The following is a 23,726-nucleotide window of genomic DNA, read 5'->3' as shown; positions in this document are numbered from 1 at the left end:
ATGGTAGCTAATAGCAATCAAAATATCTACTTCCATGTAAATGCAAACTTATCAGCAGGACACCGCAGGGAATTGAACCCCATCCCAGTAAACCAGGAGTACCATTACCAGTGCCTTTTGCTTTCTGACTAAACATGGAAGGTAAAGCAAAACTTGCATTAGCAACAGCATATCATTAAGTGTCTCTTTTGTCTGTCTAATTGTACTTTCTTTGGTTGACCTAATGTGGATATCTATTATACTACTGCAGTTTTAATAGGTGCAATAAATATAAATATTTGTCAAATCAACATTTTTCTCATAAATGCTGTTGTAATGCAGGAAACGAAACCTTAATCCCATTTACTTTATACATGAACATATGAATGATGAAAATAGATTGTTTTTTGGGGGTTTTTTTTGGGGGGGGGGGGGGGGGGGGACAAAATTACTCTGAACCAGACTGAATCTAAACAGGGAATACAAAACACAGATTACAAAGGTAACTTATGTTAACTACACAATTAAGCTTAAAATACATCTGCTATACATTATGGTATAATGGAACTTTTTTTTTTCTTTAGTTTTTAAACACAAGGAACATGTACTAATGTGACAGGAAGTATAGGCACAATACAAAAAAGGCACAATTCTGGCAACAATGCTACTACACATAAGGCTATGATAACTGCTGATTATAGGACAGCTAAGTATCAAGGATACAACACAGCTGTCCTCTAAAAAGAGAGAGTTGCAAGGTAGGCCAACCAAGAAGGCTTTCACTGCAATATGTACCACGACAATTGCGACAATTCTCTCATCTTGCACTGCAGAGGCTAATACACCAAGGATAGCACAAAGCCATAACACCACAACACTACACATTCAACCATACCATTCAAACATACAGCTGCTAACAAGTTTTAACCCACTCGCCCTTGTCTTTAAGTTGTCGATTTAAAGACACATACAATACCCTCATGATCAGAAAAATATGTTGGCAACACTGTTGACTCTACTTCGTACTGTGTTGTTTTCACATACACATGGTCAATCAATGTGCCTTTCTCTGTTGTGGGCTGAGTCACAAACTGCACAAACCCTCTTTCTGCTACAAATTTGCTGATTGATGATGACTTCAAAATGTCATCATTGAAATCTCCCATGACAGCAATTGTGTTACTTAGTGGATCTAGCCAATCAAGTAACTTGCCAAGATTCTTTTTGAATAAAGACATGGGATAGGATGGTGGTCGATAAATGACCGCCACTAATATGTTACAGGTCACATATTTGTAAACCAGACACTCCAAATTGACATGTGGTGCTTTGATTAAGTCAAATTCCACATTGTCTGCACTATCCATGCCAACACCGCCATGTTGTTGGCCCTGCAATGACATCAGTGCTGGGTCGTTGCTGCTGTACGATAAATTTTGTGGACAGTTATGGAAACTGTAACCATCAATCTTTACCTTTTCTAATGGAGAATCATCAGGTAATCATGTTTCAGTTACAGCAATACAGTTAAGCTGCAAATGCTGTGTGCACAACGCCAAATCTGATACATGTTGAGTTAAGTTCTGGACATTCATTAAAAACAAAGCAAATGTGTGTGTATTGAATGTTTGCCCCGTAATCTTTGAATCCAAGAATGGAGACATGTTTTGTAGTGCTTCCTTAATGTTGTCTTTGCAATAGATTACTTTCTCTTCAAAATCCTGTATCACCAAACCTGACAGACATCTAACACGGCTGAGTGCCACATAAGCCTGGCCTGCAGAAAATATCTTTTTAAGAGACACTGTGGCTTTATCAACAGTAATCCCCTGTACTTTATGTACTGTACAAGCCCAAGCAAGTTTCAATGGAAATTGCCTGCGCAGTCCACCTTTAACTGTTACGTTGTCCTCTTCTGGTTCAATGGCTGTAGAACCTATTTCAACTGCTGGTGCGTGTGCACAGCGTTTCCTCCTCTGTGTGCCAACTTGATCATCATCAAATTTGACATACACGACCTGAGGAAACTTTTTGTCATCATCATTGGGGTAAACTATGTGTGTTACAGTACCACATACCCCATTAACTAGACCGTCCATGACATCTACATTTTTACACAACATAACTCGGGCATCCTTACCCAAAAGCAGTGTTTCCTCCAAACACGTTTTACTTGCTTTGGTATGATGTCCTCTTATTAACTCCAGCTTGCCCGTTTTCTTGCTATTCACAAAGTCCTGAGCCTCAATCTGAACATAATCAGGACAAGTCTTAAACAGCTGCTGAATATTATGCTCATTTACTTGTTTATTTGTCGAAAATATGTGTAAAGCTGAGCTGACTTCACCGGTTTCACAACGTTTCAAAATCTCTTTGTCACCATCTAGCATCGGGGTACCCTTTGAACGAGTTCTTACTCTGTTCAACAACTGTGCAAATACATCATCCTTTTGCCGAACTACAGTTTTTAATTCTGCAACCCTAAATAGGTTAGACCACAAATTAACTTCAACATCATCTACATACAGGGGTTTCCCTTTAACAGGAGGCAACTGGAAGAAATCTCCCACAGCAACAACACTAACATTTCCAAACGGGGAAAAGTCACCTGATTGTTTAATCTGTCGTAATCTACCATGGATATAGGCCAAAAGCCTATGATCAACCATGGAGATTTCGTCAATTATCAAAATCTGCAGGCTACCATATTTAGCACGTAAAGAATTGATCTTTTCTTCACCTAAAGGCGTGTACGGTAAGCGTACATCAATCCCTATGCTAAATGTGCTGTGAATAGTAGCTGCATGCAAATTGTATGCAGCTATCCCCGTAGGAGCAGTCAACAAAACACAAATGTCGTCTGAATGACGAGAAACTGTTGACAATAACCTCATGGCCTCGTACTGAATAGCCTTTATCAAATGGCTTTTTCCAGTGCCTGCACCACCTGTAATAAAGACATGGAATGGGTCTGGATTTCTCCCCATTACCTTGTCCAAACACCACTGTCTAATCTGATAGAAAATAGACATCTGTGTCTCATTCAGAGATCGAAGTAACGCCAGACCGTCACTTCTGCACATGATGTTATTTTTCTTCTCTAAATGTGAAACCTGCTCCCTACTGACGGCTAAATCAGGGATATTTTCTACCTGTTCGTCGTCTGCCTGTTTTTCATTTCTTCGTAGCTCTTCACACTCTAAACGCTCCAATTCTTGCTCTGGGCAGAGCTCGCACCAGGCATCTTCTACAACGCCGTCACTATCTACCTTGTTTCGGATATCATCCAACTCATCTGCCTCAGTTTCAAATTTGCTTCTGTTTAAATCCACAACTGTCTTTACCGACTGTCGTGACCCATCACCTAATCTTACACAACCTTTACTGTAAAACTGCTCATAGGTTTCAAAACCTGATGGTTTGTGCTGAGCATCTTTGTGGTATGGCAAAAACAACTGCAGAATACTCTGATAGAACAATTCTGGAGTCTTTGTTTCGGAGAAACGTGCATAACGAACTACTGCAGGCTGTGTACGTGTTCTTTTCAAGACATAACCGAAGTTATTGTCAAGTTTAATCCTATTCACAGACTTTTCATTTTTAGAGAGAACGCGATACTCTGACGCAAAACTAGCCATACACATGTCGTTAAAAACCTCATCTTTAGGCCTGTTCTTATACCTATCAACCAAACTCTTCATCCACATATCTTCTGTTGTGAGAGCATTTGATGATGCCTTTTGTTTTAAGACACTTAAAGGCAAACTCATTTTCACAGCCTTATCCCCTACAGGCACAAATACAACCTTCCTAGAACATTCCTTCAGATGTTTACTCGTCAACCTATACACAGCCTCTTGGGCACACACATCTCTGTTGTGTAAATACACACTGCCTAAATTTTTCAACGCATCTTTTGCACTAGCATTTCCTTCCTTGGCTGCTTCTCTTTGTGCATTTCCTAACAAAAGTCCCATCTCTCTTTCTGCTTTGGATATGTAGGAAATAATGTAAACTACACACGCATACGCATCAACTACATATTGGATATCAATATTTGCATTCTAGCATTTTAACAGTGGTTTGCTGTATTGATTAATCCAAACCTCATTAGCCTGCCTTTTCAATACAACATGTGCATTCCTAGCAACACGTTTATATGCAGCTTCATAGACTTTTTGAGTTATACCCACATGTCTAAACAACTGTTCGACAGTATCAAAACCAGCATTCTCATCTGAAAGTGCCTCCTTCATAGCTTTCAAAATTTTTCCCTGCACGCTCTTTATCCATTTTCTCAGTTGTCTTCTGTCCCTGATTCCTGCACGCACATTGTGCAGTGCTGTTTGCGGCCTCTCCCTGACACGTGCACGTGTTTTTGCTATGCAATTCACTTACACTACGACATATAAATGTTCTTGCTGATGGTGGCCTCGGAAAATTAAAACGACAGACAGTCTTTTTCTTTTTACAAGTTTTTGAGTGTCGCTTTGAATGTTGTTGAACAGATGTTACAATGTCTAACAACGTTTCATCTTGTGACGGTATTTCACATGTCACATATTTATCTATAAATTCAATTACCTCAGCATCTGAATCTATATCTATCCGTGGGGCATTTTCTATCCAAAATAGGCTATGGACATGTGGTGAACCACGTTGCTGGAATTCCACCCTATAAAAGTAGTCCTTAATTTTGCCTATTGGATCTGATGGTGACATAAGCACCTCCCTCAAAAAACAATGCCAGCGAAAATCAAACATCAAACAGTGACAGGGTTGTGACGTAAAAGCTCACACCTGTCGGCCCACTCTAACTCTTCCACAGTCTCTGTTCTTCCTTCCTGTTTCAAAATACTGTACAAAAGGTTTTTCCAACGCATATCAGCGGAGGAAAATGAACAGAACCATGTAGGGATACCTAGCTGACGCACACAAGCCAACAGGTCACGCTGAGCTCCCTGCCAAAACGCTGGGGTACCTCGAATAGGTTTCAGAAACCGATAACCATCATCAAACTCCAATAATTTTTTTAAAGACTCCTCATTGGTCAACACATCACTACTAACTTTTTTACTTTTACCACTTCCTTTACCTTTCCGCAATGCTATGGAGACACTTGAGATAACCTGTTCTACCTCAGACATGTACTGAGCAAAAAAGATGTATTCGACATTCTGGGCAAACCTACCATCAGCATGTAAAATCCTATTATTAAAATAACGCGACAATGTCAACCGATGCTGTCTGCCATCATGGTACGTAGGGCTACCCTTTGGAAACAACACTGGGAAGCATTTGGCTTCATTTGCCTGATCTGTCAGTAATTTTACAGGACTGTTCCCTTCTGCCGGAGCCAAATTCAATACATTATCAAAATAGTGATCTAATGCTTCCTGACCAATATCGACAGGCATTAGACATGTGTCCTGGAACATACAATGCTGCTGTCTATCATGTAGAAGCTCATCCTCACCAACATCAGCAGATGTTTCTACAGTTTCTACACTAGAATCGCTGTCCTTCTCTAAAACATCAGAATCCACTTCCCTACAAAACTCATTTAACCACGCATCATTAAACACAACATCTTTATAATGTACATTTGTGTCTTTTAAGTACTGCAAAGCCTGCTTTATGTGTATAGTATCCACATACTGATACTTATAATGTCCCTTATACGTCAGCTTACGTTTCAACTTTACAGGCATCAAAGATCCCTCCATGTTACAACGTGGCAGCAAATTACTAGTTTGCACAATATTAGCTGGAACACATGTCACCGGTCCATGCACTCCATTTTGCCCACCTTTAGGCAACGCAAGCATCTTCATGAAAGGGATATGTAAGGCTATTAAATGTTGCTCTAAACTATTCAAACATTTCAACTCTGCTGGAATAGCATGGACTGCTAAATTGTTCAGTGAACATTCAGGTGGCACTTCACCTTTATTGATCTTATAATGACACGTGTAACAAATCCAAAGCTGACCTCTAGCTGTATCCAACCACTGGCACGGCACTTCACAGTCTTTAGTACATTTATGCAAATACTCCTCAGAAATACATTTATCTGCAATCAAGGCTATTTCTTTCCTCTGCTTATAGTAATCCCTTTTCAAGTTTAACACCTCATGTCTGAACAACAATCTATAACAGACACAACAAACAAAATCTGGCCCATCTTTCACTTTGTCCAAAAACTGCTTCATCACAAAGTCAAACTGCTCTGCCTTTACTTTAATTTCTTTCATCCTCAATCTGTTACCTGCTCTAACACGCTTATTATGCTCTGCATTTTCACGATACTTCCTTGTACTCATGGCTTTTACACGCTGCCTGTGCAACCTATCTAACCGATATTTACTTTTACTAATTTCCTTGACTCTCTCCCTATGCAACACGTCTTCCTGATATTTACTTTTACTCTTCTCCTTATTTAGTCCCTTTACTTTCTCCCTATGCACCACATTTCCCTGGTACTCACGTTTACTCCTCTCCTTACTCTCTCCCTGAACTTTTTCCCTATGCACCACATTTCCCTGGTACTCACGTTTACTCCTCTCCTTACTCTCTCCCTGAACTTTTTCCCTATGCACCACATTTCCCTGGTACTCACGTTTACTCCTCTCCTTACTCATTCCCCTAACTTTCTCCCGATGCACCACATATCCCTGGTATTTCCTTTTACTCCATTCCTGTACCTTCTGCCTATACAATACATTTTCTTGACATTTAATTAGCTTATGGAGGTTCTTCTTTGTTTTCAAATACTTAGAAAAACAATAATTTGTATTTACACCACTCTGTGTTTCTTTGTTTGACATATCCTTCCCTTTCTTTCTTAACCTATACTCAAACTCACATGAATGATCTCCTCTGCATAAATCAAAGCAAACCTGCTCATCACCTTGTTGTACACAAACTACTGCTTCAAAATGATTCTCACATTGTAAGTATATGGCTTCATCTGCCAACACAGTATTCATGCAATGGTATTCCACCCATTTCCCATTTACATATATAAATACGTTGACTCCAAGAGCATTTGCCGTAGCCTGAAACTCTATTTCTGAAGCACAGAACCCTACATACTTAATCTGCGACTTTTCTATATAATCTGAAATTGAGCTATATTCTTCTCCAATTAACGTCATAAACTCCTCACTGTGACTTTCTATATGTTTCACAACAGCCAATCTTATCTTACGATGACTCTTCTGACTACCACTAAGCACTTGAGCTACAGCTCTAAAAAAGCTATTTCCATCCTCTACAACTTTATCAGTCTTACAAACAGCACCTAAAGTCCCACACACTTTGGGCCCTTGTACATCTAACTTTTCGAAGTCTACATTACACCTACTGCATAATGTTCTTGCAACTTTGTTGCACAACGGGTTAAATTCAAAAGTACTTTTACTCACGTCACTAAATATTTCCACACAATCTGAGTCTAAAACAGATAATGGAGTATGCTGCTGTTGTTCTGTAACATCATCTTTTACATGCTCTACTACTAAACTTTCAGCTGAAGTCAAACCTCCTAAACAAACACCATCTTTCTCTCTGCTTTGCCGTCTAACATTGTAACCTGTGGAACAACACGTTTTTACTTTACAATAACCATAGCAACTCTGCATTTGAGGCTGTTGAACACACACAACTGTCTCATAATGGTTGCCATTACAATTTTCTAAATAGACTCCCTGATTAGACAACTGCCTACTCTTACAACTATATTCAAGCCAGCGATCGTGATAATACGTAAAAATATTTACTCCTAAACAATCTGCTGCTGCTTGAATCTCTATTTCTGTAGCCCAACTGCCAACATAACGCATTTTCGAAACCCTAAGGTATTCTACCACAGTCGAATACTCACTTCTCAAAAGACTCTTATAGTCCACTGGATTATTTTCTAATTGCTTGACAACTGCAAGTCTAATCTTCCTGTGATACTTCTGCGTACCACTCACAGCTTGACTGACTGCCCTGAAGAAACAATTACCATCACCAACTATTTTCTCTTTTGTACATGGAGCCCCTAACAAACCAACCTCTGTAGACACTACATCAACTTTCTCTGACTCGATATCTAACTGTGTGCACACAGCCTGTGCAACTTCTTTACTCAGAGGATTAAACTGAAGTTTTCTACTTGTCACATCACTAACAAACACAATATCTGAATTAACTTCAGTGACATCACTCTGTTTGAACTTCTTTGATGAAGTAGTTCCTGTTGACATCTTACGCTTTTCTGCCCTCTGACTGTTGTTGCTGATTGTTTGCTGAACAGAAAACTTTTCAGACAAACTACAACCAAAGCCAGTCTCTCTAGTTTTAACTGTTACTGACGGACCCAAGGACAAATTACTGTCAACAGTGGGGCCTGTGGGAACAACACGAACACCAGCAATCTCAAACAGCTTTTGGCTTTTCTTCAGCACATTCGCAAACTTGCGTATGTGATCAAACACATGATCAAGGCAACTAAAGTAGACAACAACACTAAGCCCTGTCTCAGCAATCATCCCATCTGCACTGCGTGCATGGGAGTCAACTATGGCAAACTGTCCATTCTGACCAATGATCGAGCAAGTATTGCCATTCAATGTCAGAAAGCATGTGTCGTATTTCCCACAAATCTGTGCCAATCCATCTCTTAAAGAGGTGTGCACACCTGCCTCAATAAGATCTCCCTTAACCACATCGACATCTCCTGTCACATAGTCGCCATACTGAAACTGGAATTTGTGTCCATCAATGACCTGCTGCTTGGGCAAATCTGGAACACAAAGCAGGTCGTACCCACCACTGATCAAGTTGTTGTTCCTCAAAGAAGAATACAACTCGTCCCCTAAAACTACAACCTTATCCAAGTTATCTGACTGCCATGAAAACACGCTGTCGGTACTATGCTTTGCTATAGCTACCAGGCTTATAGCCATACACTGGAGTCCTCCGAATTCAAACTGATCGTCTCCCTGATGAAATGTCCCCTGCACTGATCTTAGAGGACTTGCAGGCCTGACAGAGCTGATATTCTCAAGGTCAGCTGCAACTTCTATTTCATCACTGTCTGCAACCACTGTTGCACTCCCTATGTCAACATCAACTGCACACTCTTCCACAGAAAGGCTGCTAACGGCATACCACTCTGCCTTCAGAGACTTCATCAGACTCCTGATGTGAAACATCAGGTCAGTCAGGCATGTGTTAAAAACAGCCACTGATCTGCCAAAACTAGATGCCAACCCAGAAGCATCACGTGTGGCACAATCAACCACCACAAAGTAATCCTTGTGATGAATCACTACACTAACTGCACTCTGGAGGTTCAGCAAACACACTCCATCCCTCAACAACACTTCCTCCAGCTTGTTGGACAAAACTGTCTCCTCTTCCAACGACCCGAAAACTCTGTACTCTGGCTTACCTATGTCTACTCTCCACTTCCTGCCAAACACACTGTGCTGTTCAATCAGCTTACACAACCCCTGCTTAGCATCACTTTTCTGACTTTCCTCAGCTACAAACTCAACTAACTTGCTGCCTTCTGCTCTTATCTCATCTACATCCCTCCTTTTCCAGTTACACACAGGTGCAATCAGATGTTTGATTGCAGCCACAACACTACAACCTATCAGTGTATTAACATCAGGAGTAAATGGAGCAGCCTTTACATCACTTCCAGCAACAAAAGACGGTGGTAACTTTTCTGAACACATGCAAGGAACTGGATCAGTCTGACCTTTGACGACTCTTTGAGTGCGCTGTGTGTCAGCACCCTCCTCCTTCACAGCCGTGCCAGGAGATGGCTGGGGTGACGCCCCCACGACGCTCGGTGCTGCCTCCTGTTAGAAATAAAACTATTGTATTAAATGCATAAACTAAAGCACATTTTTAAACACACTGAAATAAATTAAATAAGGTATGATGTCATTTCAGTTTGTACACTTTATATGAAAGCTACCAAAAAACCTTTAAGTGCTTTTTAATAAGTAAAAAGCTATGTTGTTAGTGATTCCTATACTGCATCAACAATAATGGTATAACAGCATTGCATTTTTAGTCAAAATAACAACAGAGTGCACTGACCTCCTCCTCCGCAGCCACTTTCAAGCACGCACTGGTAGGTTACGGCCTGGAAGACACCCCCACAAAGCCCGGTGCTGCGTGCGACTAGAAAACACAAAAGTAAAAAATGTATGAATAAACTAAACTAAAATTATTGCCACAGACAAACACTCAATAAAATAAATCAAGTTCTGTTTTCAGTTCAACACGCAGACTTGATGCAAACAATATTTGTGCTAAAAACAATATCTTTTTTATTTATAAATCAATTGTAACAACAAAGTGCACAAACCTCCTCCTTCACATCCACGTTCATGAAACTGGGAGGTGATCGCCTGGAAGTCACCTCCACAGCACTCGGTGCTGCCTCCACCTAAAACAAGGCAACACATGAATGAACTCCATGTAGAAAATACAACAGGAGTCTTCTCTGTGTTTCAGACCCTACACAGAAAATGGCTTTGCTGCCTGTAGAAATCCAAACTGTTCAAACAATCATAAATATCTCAAAAAATGTATGGAAAAACAACTGACCTGCCGCTGGGACAGGCTCCTCTTGGCAGCAACCCTCCGCCTCTGTTCCACAAAAGGCGTCTAATGAAAGAACAAAACAAAGTTTTTCAAGCCATTTTTAAAGCACATTGCATTTACGTAATTTAGTCAGAAAGGGGAGACCAACAGATAGAATTTCCATAAAAATTACCAGTCTGCCTTTGGGAACAGCTGTGGACTCTGGACTGGGAAGATGTGATGGGACAACCTTGTCCATCGCATCCAACAGGGCAGGGCTAAACCAGACTGGGGTTAGCGGGATGGAACACTCCTTCACCTCCTGCGAAAGACGAATGCAGAAAGACTGTTGTGAATTTTGGATGCTCATAACAGACCAGACCATACTCAGATACAGCTAATCAAAGAAAACATCATAAAAACACAACAAACCTGCTGCTGAACCATCCTCTTGGGAAGCACACCAAAGGACGGGTCCCCTGATGTGTTCCTCTGTAATGAAAGATAGCATAGTTTGTTTTAGACAAAAGCCTACTGTTTTACCTGGACTAAACTTTACTGATTAAGTGGTATTACTTTTATTTTACATCTCAACCAAACAATTAGATTTACAGCCTATTACCTTCCTGCCCTGTCCAACCACTGTCCACTCGAAGGGGTTCGGTTGAGGACGTGGTGAGACGTCCTCCCCCTTCACAACGACTCTCGGAGTGAAGCGTGGTGCCGGTATCCTGGGGGGAGCCTGCGCCTGCGTGCTTACAGGTACTGTCTCCAGTTCCTGGTAGTAGTAGTAGTAATACATTTCTTCATTGATCACTTTTTAAAATGCATTTACAAAGTCCCTTACATGAAGAATTAAAGACGCACACAATTAAGAGCTATATTGACTAAAATTGAAGCAGTCTGCCAAAATAAACACAACTAAATCAAAACACAGAGATTTTAATAATCAGGCTTACCTTATAAGCAGCAGTCCAGAGCAACTGCGCAAGGATAGGCATCCCAACAGTGTCAGACAGGTGGATCTGTTAAAAAAACAACACATTTATTTACAAACAATGTATTCTCTATATCTGACATAAACTGCACTTGTCATATCAAACATTTTCACTTACACCATCTCTGGCCCACAGTTCAGGGTGGTCCAAAGGGAAGTGTTCCGCAGTGGACAAATACTTGACACCTAAAAAAAGGACAAATAAATCATGAAATATCAACACGTTATTCTGTAGTCATTTTTTCATTTACATTTAATGATTGAAAGTTATAATATATAATATATAAATTATACAGTAAACTGTGCTTGCACTAAAATCTCAAACATACCCATGCGTGCTGCAACACGATGGAACTCCTGACGCAGAAGCTCCTGGGGCTGGAGCTCCATGTTGAAGCGTGGAGGGAAATCCAAAACTACAACCTGTTGAAAACAATGGAAGTTCATTAACTCTCAAAACACTACAAGTACATAAATATTATTCTGCTACTTTTAACATAAACATACATACTACTAGTGCCAAAGATGAACGAGCAACATCATCTGTTATAAATACATTAACAAGCTTACATTGGACCAACGAGCGCAAGCACTCCTGAGAAGCTTGGCGAAGTCAGCGCCAGCTTCGTCAGTGGTCCTGGAGGCGGTCAGGTTGTTGCTGGGGGCAAGAAGGCAAACTGCTTCAGGAGTTCGAGGAACGACGGCGTGAACCAACTCGATCCTCTCGTCCTTAGCAGAGCCCCCGGGTGTCGACATGATGCCAAAGGAAAGCCTTCCCTCTGGCATCTTCACGAAACCATCGGCGATGGCTCGGAGGTGGGAATCACCGACAAGAAGAACAAACTGCAACAACAGAGGTCAAACATTAATTAATGACAATTACTAATTACTCATTTTACAGCTCTGGTATTTGTTTCATAAATTTTAAATTAATATTACCTTCTTGTCAGGAGACTCGGCCGGAATGACCAATTTGTGGCTTCGTCCGGTCAGGGACGAAATTGGCCATTGCTGCACAGCATGGCGGTACCCAGTACCCCTGCCTATTCATTAAGACACAAAAACAAAGCAAAATATAACCATAAATACTTAAATATTTTGCTACTACAAAAGAAATATACTAAATGCAGGGAAATGTATAATAGTGCAACTACAATTGAAGCCATGACAAAGACTTGACAAAATGACTACATACGTGCATGACTGGCATTGCTGGGCTCCTGAAAGGTAACGTCAGGAGTTCGTCGCTCGGCCAATCGCTTCTTGGCTGCCAGGGAGCGACGAAAGGACTTGCCACGAGGCATCTAAACATATCAACAGAAAAAAGAAGGAACAATTTATCAGTAACAACATTCAATACATATTTGGCCTCAAATGTTTTTTTAAATGCATCTATAAACTACACAATAAATGTTTTTTCAACAAATGTAATAATAATAAATAAATAACTCACCTTGCTTTCGTACCAAGTCCTGCTGTCAAAAAAATCTGGGAAATATTGGACAGTCTCCTAAAAAGGCTAAACACAAAAGAACGGATTTTTTCCATTTAGTTTTGTTAATTGCCTACTTTTCTATGCACACACTTGATGAAATTAAAAAAGACAGAAGTGATTCTACATTGTACGATACATTTCATGATTATACTTTTAATTAAATGACATCTGTATACTTGTCTCATATTTTGATATTATATTATATATATTATGTATCAAATAATATATATAATATATATATTTTGATTAACTTTTCCACATATTTTTTTCCCACAGTGTTGTATTAGAACACTTCAGTCAAAGGGCTAAAAACTGCCTCAACCACTGCTTTACTACTTCTATCAACTATTAAAATTAACCAGTAGGTGGTGCTATCAGCATGAAATATATATATCGATCTGTTCATCACGAATGTGAATTTAGCATACAAGCTTTTTTATCACTCTCTCCCTGGCTTTAAAGCATGAGGACAGAAGAACAGTATATTCAGTATATTAATGTATAAGGTTATACAGCACTACTTCTATCAGCTATTTAACCAATTAAATTTAGCATGATGTTACATTATTATAATTTATGAACCATCTTCAATAGTACGTTAAAACTTCAAAAACAAACACCATATTGTTTCAAATTCAAGCACACATCGCATGACTCTGTAGCTTCAAGCTTATTTTAAATAACTCACAATGCAAAAACAAACACACCCTGCAGCTTGGTTCAAAATTCAAACCTAAACACCACATGACACTGCAGCTTCTGCCTTATTTAAAAGCAAGAGCACCCTGTAGCTTGGTTCAACATTCAAACCTAAACACCACATGACACTGCAGCTTCTGCCTTATTTAAAAGCAAGAGCACCCTGCAGCTTGGTTCTAATTCAAACCTAAACACCACATGACACTGCAGCTTCTGTCTAATTTAAAAACAAGCGCACACTGTAGCTTGGTTCAACATTTAAACTACACACCACATGACACTGCAGCTTCTGCCTTATTTAAAAACAAGCGCACCCTGTAGCTTGGTTCAAAATTCAAACCTAAACACCACATGACACTGCAGCCTGGTGCCAATTTAAAATAAGTTATAATTCAATTTTGAAATTCAAAAATAAATAGAACATTTCTGTCCGACAGAGTCTGAAAAGCACCTTTAAAAAAATTAAAAATACACACATCATGTACTCACTCTCTAACAAAACGCCTTTAAAACATTTAAAAATACACACAGCATCACTCACTATCTGAAAACCGCCTTAAAAACAATTAAAAATACACAAAGCATTTACACATTCTCTGAAAACCGCCTTTAAAACATTCAAAAATACACAGAGCATTTACACATTATCTGAAAACCGCCTTTAAAACAATTTAAAATACACAGAGCATTCATTCACTCTCTGGAAACCGCCTTTAAAACAATTTAAAATACACACAGCATTCACTCATTCTCTGAAAACCGCCTTTAAAACATTCAAAAATACACACAGCATTTACACATTCTCTGAAAACCGCCTTTAAAACATTCAAAAATACACACAGCATTTACACATTCTCTGAAAACCGCCTTTAGAACAATCAAAAATACACAAAGCACTTTTACTACTACAGTTAGCTTCCTAACTAGCAACACCAGGCAGACTTTTTTTACTCACTGTGTGTCCAAAATGTCCTGGAGTCCTCGAAAAGTCCTCGACAAAGCCGGGGAAAACTGCAGAAAAATCTGTACAGAAAAATTGGAAATATATCCTTCTCTCTCTGTCTCTCTCTTTCTCTCGTTCTCTCTGTCTCTGTCTCTCAAATTTGCTGTAAGCAAAGGGGACGAAATGCTCAAAGCACACAGCTTTATAACCTCCCTTCTGTTTCAAATCATGTATCAACCAATCACAACGCAGGACAAGTAACAGCTTCAAACCAACCAAATACAGGCCGTGATAGGATCATACCAACTTACTGGGGGTATAGAAAACATTAAAAACAACATTAAACATCCAAAGGAGGTAATTAAAGCCACATATATGATACTTTATCCTATTTTAAAACTCTAAAGCTAAACCTTATGTGTGTTTCCTCAATCACTTTTCAGGCCAAACATTTACAATGCAGCACACATTCAAACATTAAGTGGTTCAGTCACTCACTCACCTCAAGTTGAAATGTGTAGAGACTTTTAGTAAAGAGCTACATGGAGAAAATACACACGTTTAACAGGAAGTAACAAACTAGAAAAAGGAAGTTGTCAAAATAAAAGTCTCCTAATAATATCTTGCATTGTAAATGATGGAAGATATTAAAAAAATATATTAAAATGCCCCACAATTATGACAAGAATTAAATACATTTGAGGTGTCATTGGGTTACTTATGTTAAAAATTTGATTTACACATTTAGACATGTGATTAAATAAAAGGCTAGACAGAGGACATCTCTAATAACATCTTTTACTGTATATCAGTTAATATAAATAGAAAAATACCATTCCTAAAATGCCTGTAATTATATGACCTATGACCTATACACTGTTTTTCACACAGTAATGACAATTAAATACTGCCACCTACTGACTTTAAATATAACCATACTAAAACATTTCTAATGTACCTTAACAATGCTGAAGTGGCATTTCACTAATTTAACGTGCAATTTTCTCTCATGTATTATTGTGGATAAAATTATTACTGCGACCAAGTTTATTCATTTCATTAAATAATTAATTAAATAATGAATGGAAGAAATTTTACTCCTTTTTACAATACTTAATGTTCATCTGTTTTTTATCTCACTCTTTCCCTTAATAACTCCAAAGTTCACCATTGCTTAGAAATAACACACTTACAAACGATCAACAACAATGTAATATAATATTTATTTTTAACAAACAACAGAACACTTAAACAACCAAAAACAATTACTCAAAAAAAAAAAAAAAATCAATTCATCTCCTCTGCCCTCTCCTCTGGCTGGGATGATGCCACAATCATATCTACAAATGTAGAAAAACATGCAAACACATAAATTGTCAAGCAAACAATAATAAAGTCACACTCACTCACTGACAGCCTTGGCATTTGCTACATTTCATCCAGAACACAAATGGAATATGGAATATTATTATATTATATTATATTAAAATATTATTATTCTATCATACCATGACATTCATTACATTTCAAACAGGAAAACAACACAAATACTTACCATCATTTTGGAGTGCGAGGCACGCCTCCAAGGCGTCCACCTTCTCCACCAATGCCGAACACTGCCCCTGCAACCGGGCTGCCTCCTGCTCCCGGCTCAAAGCCTTTTTTTCTGCTGCCTTTTTTTGCCTGCTGAACTTGTTCAGCAGGTCCATGGCCATTGAAGCCACGGCTGTGGCCTGGCTGAACAGCTCTGCCCTGCTCAGTCCTTCATCAAGGCACTGGTACTGCAAATACAAAAGAAAAGTAAATATAATTCATGGCAAACAATTTCTAATACTTTAACCAGACAATCCTCACACATCATACAAAGATATCACATGCTTGTAACAACTGTTAATTTTAAGAATCTATATATTTTTGTGGAGATATGCAATTGTGGAATTATAATAAATATGTATCAAATAATTACACTCTCTTTGATTAATATTTACAATAATCATATCAAATCTATAGTTGTCATTGTTTTCTCAATACAAGTACAGAAGCATGTTTAAAAGAAGGGTTCATACATGAATACAAAATCAATATTATAAAGGTGATACATGTAACTTTAAAAAAAAAACTTAATTCCTAGCAATACGGTCGACTGTTCAGGGAACTGCAGTCAATCTTCTTGATATTGCAATAAGTTGTGTGTCTGTTTTGATCCCCAAAAGCTATCAAAGGTCTCCATGATTTGCATGTACTGCCGATATTGACTCTAGTTGTCCCCCTGACATCAATCACATTCCTGTTTGGCCAGATGGGCTAGATAAAACTTTTTAAAAAATCTTACTCATTAAAACTTAAATTAATTCTAATTACTCAAACACAAACACATTTCCAACTTACGCTCAATAATTAGAATTTCTCCCTCATTTTGCAGGTCTCTTCATCCTGCCCAACAGGGAATTTGGCGGGGGAATATTTAGCCATTTTCTGGAATAAAAAAGGGACTACATATAACAACTGCAACATACAACATTTATAAAACATTTGAGCTAGCTAAGTTGGTTCAGTGAAAACGATGCAGCATCAGCCGCATGTGTAAACCTGAACACTTAAACACTTGACATCAGTAATCCTAGCCATTATTAATTACATTTCATCACTGCCTTAACAAAAAAACCCGCAAATTATTAGAGTCAAAACCGCGTAGAATTTAAACAATATTATCATATTGTATAAAATGTTAACATATAACCATGTAACAACACTACTTACCTCTTGAATTCCTTGCAAATAATGGCGGTAACAGACAAGTGGGCGCCAAAGTATATCCACTGATCACGTTACTGCCACATGCACCACCCCTTGATGCTTTGCAGACAGTCTGACAAATGCAACTTTTAACGAAAACTATAACCTCTTGTGTTTACATATTCCGAATACATAGTCTACTAATCGTATAGTGGAAGAGGCGCATAACACTCAAACTTTGTTCTTTAACTAGAACTTCTGAAAGAACCATGTTGCGCCTCTGATTTCAGTCTTCGTCATTTAACACTGTTTGTAGATAGCATTGATTAATACGATTATATTTTGCTGTACTTAAACGCACCACAAATCCACGTACAACCCCGCCCACACAGAGACACTGCGTCTACATGACAACAGAAGGAAAACCACCAGAGTTGATATGACATGAAGAAATGATATTCTTAGTCCTAAAGAAGACAAACAAATAAGAACGGAAGCTACTTTGGGCTGCATATCTTAATGGAGAGTCCTACAAACTACTCCACTCTGCTCAACCTTGAACCGGACTTGCATCTCCTTTTTTCGGATGCGTAAGTAACATAGCGGATTCATAGCATTGATGTGCATGCTTTTATTAATGACGAACCACAGTAACGTTAAATCTCATAGCTTGCCTACTGTCGTTGATAGTATGACTATGATTTTTAACCGGCTCCATGTACTGTAATGATATCACCAACACTGTATGCATTGTATAATGCTAGCGGGCTAATTGTTAGCGCCAAATTGTTATTTATTTGGCTCACTTTTCTCTGAGTACATGAACATGGATTGTGGTCTAGCAAGCGTCTCCCTAGCCGTTGGTTGTCATCTCACTTTATATTTCTTCTATTAATGTTTATCTGAAACCACAAGCAGCTTAACATAACGGGTGCTCACATTAGCCTGTTGCAATGTGAGCTACGGCCTCCCGCAACATACATTAGCTTGAAGTGGGCTATCGACCAGTGCCTGCTGTTTCACCTACAATAAGTATGTCGAATTATTGTCATAATACTATATCAGGGGTTCCCAACCTCTTTTGACTACACTAACAAGACAGTATCAATAATATTTTTGAGGGATGGGGGGTCTCCGGTCTCATGCACGTAAATACAGAGACGATCTGTCTGTGAGGACTGGAAACTTCATCTAAATTTTTCATACTGGACGATCCGATGACAGGTACAGAAGGTGCGGGTCGGAAAGAGATAATCCAAAGTCTTATCCTAGCTGTTTATCACAATTTATAACAATGTGATCAAGCACTGAGCAGTTTACATTCATGCAGCGCAGTGATGACACCGATCTGTGCGTTGCTCGAAGTGTCCGTGACCAAATAGAGTCGCAATCGATGCCGTGTTTCTGTGAAAACCCGTTACAAAGCATATAATACATCCTCACACGCCGTAATTGAGATAACCCGGAGGTAATCTATGCGTAATTTATCAGTTATCATGCCGTGCGGTGAAAAGACAGACGTAAGAACAGGGGCAGATATGACAAGTATGTGTCTGCGTGTGTGTGTGTGTGTGTGTTTTGATGCTCTGTACCAGACCCAATTACGTTCTGATCTGTCCGTATTTCTGCGCACAGTTTAAGTATAAACTTAATCTCAACAGCCTGTCATTTGTCCATATGTTGTGTAGTTGATATATTTAACTGATAACACAGAGCTTTAAAGAGGAATCAGGCTTCATGATTTAAAGTTGCATATCACGTCATATGATGCTTACCCAGGGTTGCCAGGTCCGCGGTTTTTCCTGCCGAATTGCGCTTCTTTTGAAGTGTCTTTCAAGTCGTACGCATTTGCACACTTCACACAACCCATGCGACGCTTCTAAATCCGCTTATGTTTCACGGCAGTAAATGATCTAAGGCCCACTAAGGGTCCGCAGACCGACAGTTGGGAACACCTGTGAAAGATAGTAGTACGAAATACAGTATTACTAAATTACCTCACAAATGTTCAGCTGAATAGGCCAGACCAAATAATAGATACATATAAGCAGTCGTAGAACTGTACTGCTGCACTAACCAATTAATGCCACAACAGGGCCTGGGCACTTATATATTGTGTCTGTACACAGTCACTGAGCAATAACAGCAATAAAGCTTCATTCATTTTTTTTTTAGTATAGTGTTGGTCGATATTGATTAAAAGCTGTTCAATCCTTGGTAGAGTTAACAAGCTAATATTACCTGATTGCTTACATCTGAGCTGAAAAAACACAAACATCACATTTTAGAAACATTTTTACTATGAATATAATTACTGATTCTTTTAACAACACAAGTAAAATCTGTGACCTCTACAATTGAGCTGCACAAACACATGATTTGGTTACACATTTAACCCTGTGGTCATATTAAAACATAACGTTAACTGTTTTCCTTGTTTCAGGTTAGAAAAAGACCCTCAAGCTCCCAAACCTGTGAAGACTACAAAATATGATAGAATGACTTCTGATTGTAAATTGTCACATATTGATGACATCTCAACTTCTGAACGGTTAGTAGCATTTACAGCTGTGGCTCAGTGGTACAGTCAGTTGACTCTTAACCAAAACATAGTTTGATCCCTGACTAAAACAGTCAAATGTCAGTGTCAAGTGTCCTTGCCTAAGACACCGAAGCCCAAATTGCTCCCCAAGGCTAAGTCATCACATATGAACGGGCATAGATTTGACTGGAGATTGGTAGTAAGGCCTCTGCCATCAGTGTGTGACTGTGAATCTTTGAATATATCATGCAGTGTAAAAGCACATTGACTGAACGGAAGACTAAAAAAGAGCTTTATCAGTATAGTCCATTTACCATTTACATATACAATGATGTAATGATATCAAATAAAATAATAACTAACTCTTTTTCATTGTCTCTCATTTAGAAGATACAGAATAATCAAAAGACTTACAGCACTACAGCTGACATACACCGAAACTGCACCATGTCTCTAAAACTATGAGTGGAAGACTTTGGCAGCTGTGGAAGAGCAAAGGACCTTGTACAAGACATAAAAGCATGTCTTTACCCTCACTCATCGACAACCTCACACACACTTTTTATGATCTAAGCCTTTTGTGGACTAAGCACAGGGTATTATATTGAAATACTTTCATGATTTGCATTTCTTATTGTATTTTATTACATCAGTAGTGTAATATTTAGATCACAGTTTAATTATATTTGTTTTAAATATATTGATGTTAACTATTTGCTAAAAGCTGATTTCTGTCATTTTGCACTCAATTGAAATTAAAATCTCCTTGAGTGATGTCGACACTAGCTGTATTTTCTTTTTTACAGTTGATTTATTAATCGCTTTATTTTATTTATCGCTCATACAGCTGTATATTTTTTTTCCCTCTAATGTGTTAAAATGAGATAAGATAGTACTTTCTTGATCCCCAGAGGGGACATTCAGTGTTCTAACAGCACAAAGAAAACTAGCAAGGAGGCAAGTACAGATAAATATATGAATACATAAAATTAAGTAAGAAATATATAAAACTGCTATACAAAAGTGGCATAAGTGACAATCTAAAGGTGTATGATATGGGATAAAGTGACATACGTGGGTAATAGTAACATTTAGCAATATGAAATGATACAGTATAAAGTTTGAAATAGTGCAGTGTTAATATTGTGGAATAAAAAAAGTGTCAAATAAAAACAGTATATTAATTACAGTATGTATACAAATATATAATGTAGTATGATATGGAGTTAATAACAGTGTATATTACAGTAGTCAAAACAACATATCAGATGTTATGATAACATTATATAGTGGAGTATAGTATGAAGGTAAGTAGTAGTATGAAGACAACAAGAACTAACATACACACATTGTGCTCTGAAACATGCAATCACAAAAAAATGTTTTATATACTGGAACCTGTTAACTAACTAATCAACCATTTTTAATGATTCAAAACACAATTACAATAATAGTTTAATTTCTGATGTCCACTGCAGCTCTAATGTCTGCTAATATGCATTGTCACTTACAGCTGTAAGTTGCTTTGAAAATAACAAGAAAGAACTGAATACTTTTTAGCTGTCACTACAGCCAAAGAATAATTGTATATAGCACCAACTGCTGTTACATTTCCCAGCTAAGGCTCTTCTTTCTTTTTTCAAGTTAAATCAATGAAGATATGAGATTTACAATTATACTCTTTAAAACATTGGAAAAATAATTGGATTGAAATATGAAATAAAGAAGTAAACAATGCCTTCACAAACTCAACAGGACATATCTTGGTGACTTAAACAGGAATATTAACTTAAAAACATGTACGAATACTAATGAAGACGTCGTTGGAGTTGCAATAATGACTTCAATGGCAAGAGGCATGACAGTCCAGTGATCTGTGATGTAGAAGTAGTTGAGTACTGCTTCTAACATTTGTCACCCTTCTCAAAAGCTGAGTTGTCTGAACTGTTAATCACTGTAGTTTTACCAACAGAATAACGATAACAGAGCACATCAGTCTGTAACCTGTAAATAAACAACTGTATAAAATATAATAATCACTTTACAAAATGCAATCTCGCACATTGAGCTACTGTCCTGTGTGGTGATGTTGAAGACTCACTCTTCCATGATTGTCCATCAAAAACTGGTAGATGCACACTGTTCTGCTTATAACCTTGAACTCAGATGTTCTCAGAGAGGGAGAGAGTTCATTTTGAAGCTTGCCAGTGTTTGACAGGGTGAACAGTAACTATTGTTTAACGCGCTGCTTCAGAAAACATTTCTCCTTGAAACACTGTTGTGCTGGCAAAATCCTGGATGATGGATGACTGCTTCTTGGCAAACATGAGGTTGGTACAAAATGCCTGTAAAAGATATAACACTTTTGATCAGCTTACATTTTGAATAAAGCTATGTCTATATATTATGCTACATCCATGGCGACACTTTGTTCACCATAGCACAGCAAGTTATTTTAATTCTCATCTGCTTTTTTTAATCTCATCAAAATCTTACATGTGTTTATCAGTGGAACCACTTAAAAAGATCTTCATGCCTTTAGTCACTCATACTCATAGCACCACCTACTGGTGAGTGTCAGAAATAGCTCTCATATACAATGCTCAATCAGCAGCAAATTTCACATGCATGATTATAGTATATTATATAGATTATGATTATAGTCTCGGCCTGAACAGATCTCAATAGGATTTTGGGTGATGCTGATAGCACCACCTAGTGTCACCACCCTGGTGACAGCCTGTATCAACTCTCATATACATTGTCCAATCTCCACCAAATTTCACAGGTTTGATGAGGGTACTGCCCTGAACACATCTACATATGCATTTTTCACTCATAGTCATAGCGCCATCTACTGGGCAGAGCCTGTATCAACTCTCATATACATTGTCCAATCTCTACCAAATTTCACAGGTTTGATGAAGGTACTGCCCTGAACACATCTACATCTACATTTTTTGCTCATAGTCACAGCGCCACCTACTGGGCAGAGCCAGTACTAACTCTCAAATAGATTGTCCGATCAGCTCCTAATTTCACATGCATGATTATAGTCCCGGCCTGGACAGATCTATATATACATTTTTCACTCATAGTCATAGTGCCACCTACTGGGCAGAGCCTGAATAAACTCTCATATACATTGTCCAATCTCCTCCAAATTTCACAGGTGTCATGAGGGTACTGCCCTGAACAGATCTCCATAGGATTTTGGGTGATGCTGATAGCACCACCTACTGGTGCACAGCCCCTGGCTGCAGCACATGCTGTGGCTCATTCACACTCTGCTGCTGCAGCACGCCCCAAGGCTGGCTCGTACCCTGTGACCGCGACACGCCCCAACGTGGCCACGGGTGCGAGGGCCCGTTCATCGCCGCTTGCGGCTTTAATTAGGGCCCGAGCACTGCACGCAGTGGCGAGGACCTATTGGAATGCAAGGAATTATTCTTCTTCTTCTTCTTATTATTTTAATCCGCAATGAATCGCAAATTTGGCGGCTTAAACATGCCCCAAAACTCATCAGATTTGGAATGTGCATCAGGTCTGGCGAAAAATTTGATATTTTGTGGGTTTCCCACATGGCAATGGCAAAATGGCTCTATAGCGCCCCCTAGAATTTTAGCAAAATTCAGCCCCTAAAGGAGGTTTCACCTACGGGCCTGAAATTCGGTAGGCACATGTATCATGTCCATACCTACAAAAAAGTCTCATATACATATGCCCATAACCCAACAGGAAG

The 23,726-nt window shown here is 38.7% G+C and overlaps 1 protein-coding gene and 1 pseudogene across 1 annotated transcript; both read right to left on the bottom strand.

Moving 5' to 3' along the window:
- Positions 1–923: 923 nt before the first annotated feature.
- LOC138590926 (uncharacterized) lies at positions 924–11,374 on the bottom strand (annotated as a pseudogene).
- Positions 11,375–11,498: 124 nt separating this feature from the next.
- Positions 11,499–23,358, bottom strand: LOC138590849 (uncharacterized). Its single transcript, XM_069661286.1, has 10 exons — positions 23,225–23,358; positions 19,684–19,702; positions 16,262–16,487; positions 14,719–14,774; positions 12,765–12,873; positions 12,509–12,612; positions 12,140–12,412; positions 11,899–11,992; positions 11,688–11,755; positions 11,499–11,597 (listed from the first exon to the last, which is right to left on the bottom strand). Exons 1-10 carry the CDS (start codon positions 23,356–23,358, stop codon positions 11,499–11,501), a joined length of 1,182 nt encoding a protein of 393 aa, XP_069517387.1.
- Between the last annotated feature and the right edge of the window lie 368 nt (positions 23,359–23,726).

This window comes from Semicossyphus pulcher, unplaced genomic scaffold, assembly GCF_022749685.1.
Source record: "Semicossyphus pulcher isolate SPU_LCO1_2020_fin unplaced genomic scaffold, fSemPul1.0.p SCAF_1, whole genome shotgun sequence".
Taxonomy (NCBI): domain Eukaryota; kingdom Metazoa; phylum Chordata; class Actinopteri; order Labriformes; family Labridae; genus Semicossyphus; species Semicossyphus pulcher.
This window is presented reverse-complemented; position numbering and strand designations above follow the sequence as displayed.

Excerpts from the sequence above, each read along its gene's own strand:
- LOC138590849 (XM_069661286.1), bottom strand. The coding sequence starts at position 23,358 with ATGAACGGGCCCTCGCACCCGTGGCCACGTTGGGGCGTGTCGCGGTCA. Across the intron at positions 12,613-12,764 it reads CAGCAATGCCAGTCATGCAC|GCAGGGGTACTGGGTACCGC; the intron begins GTATGTAGTCAT and ends CTTAATGAATAG. Across the intron at positions 11,598-11,687 it reads AACTGTGGGCCAGAGATGGT|ATCCACCTGTCTGACACTGT; the intron begins GTAAGTGAAAAT and ends TTTTTTTAACAG.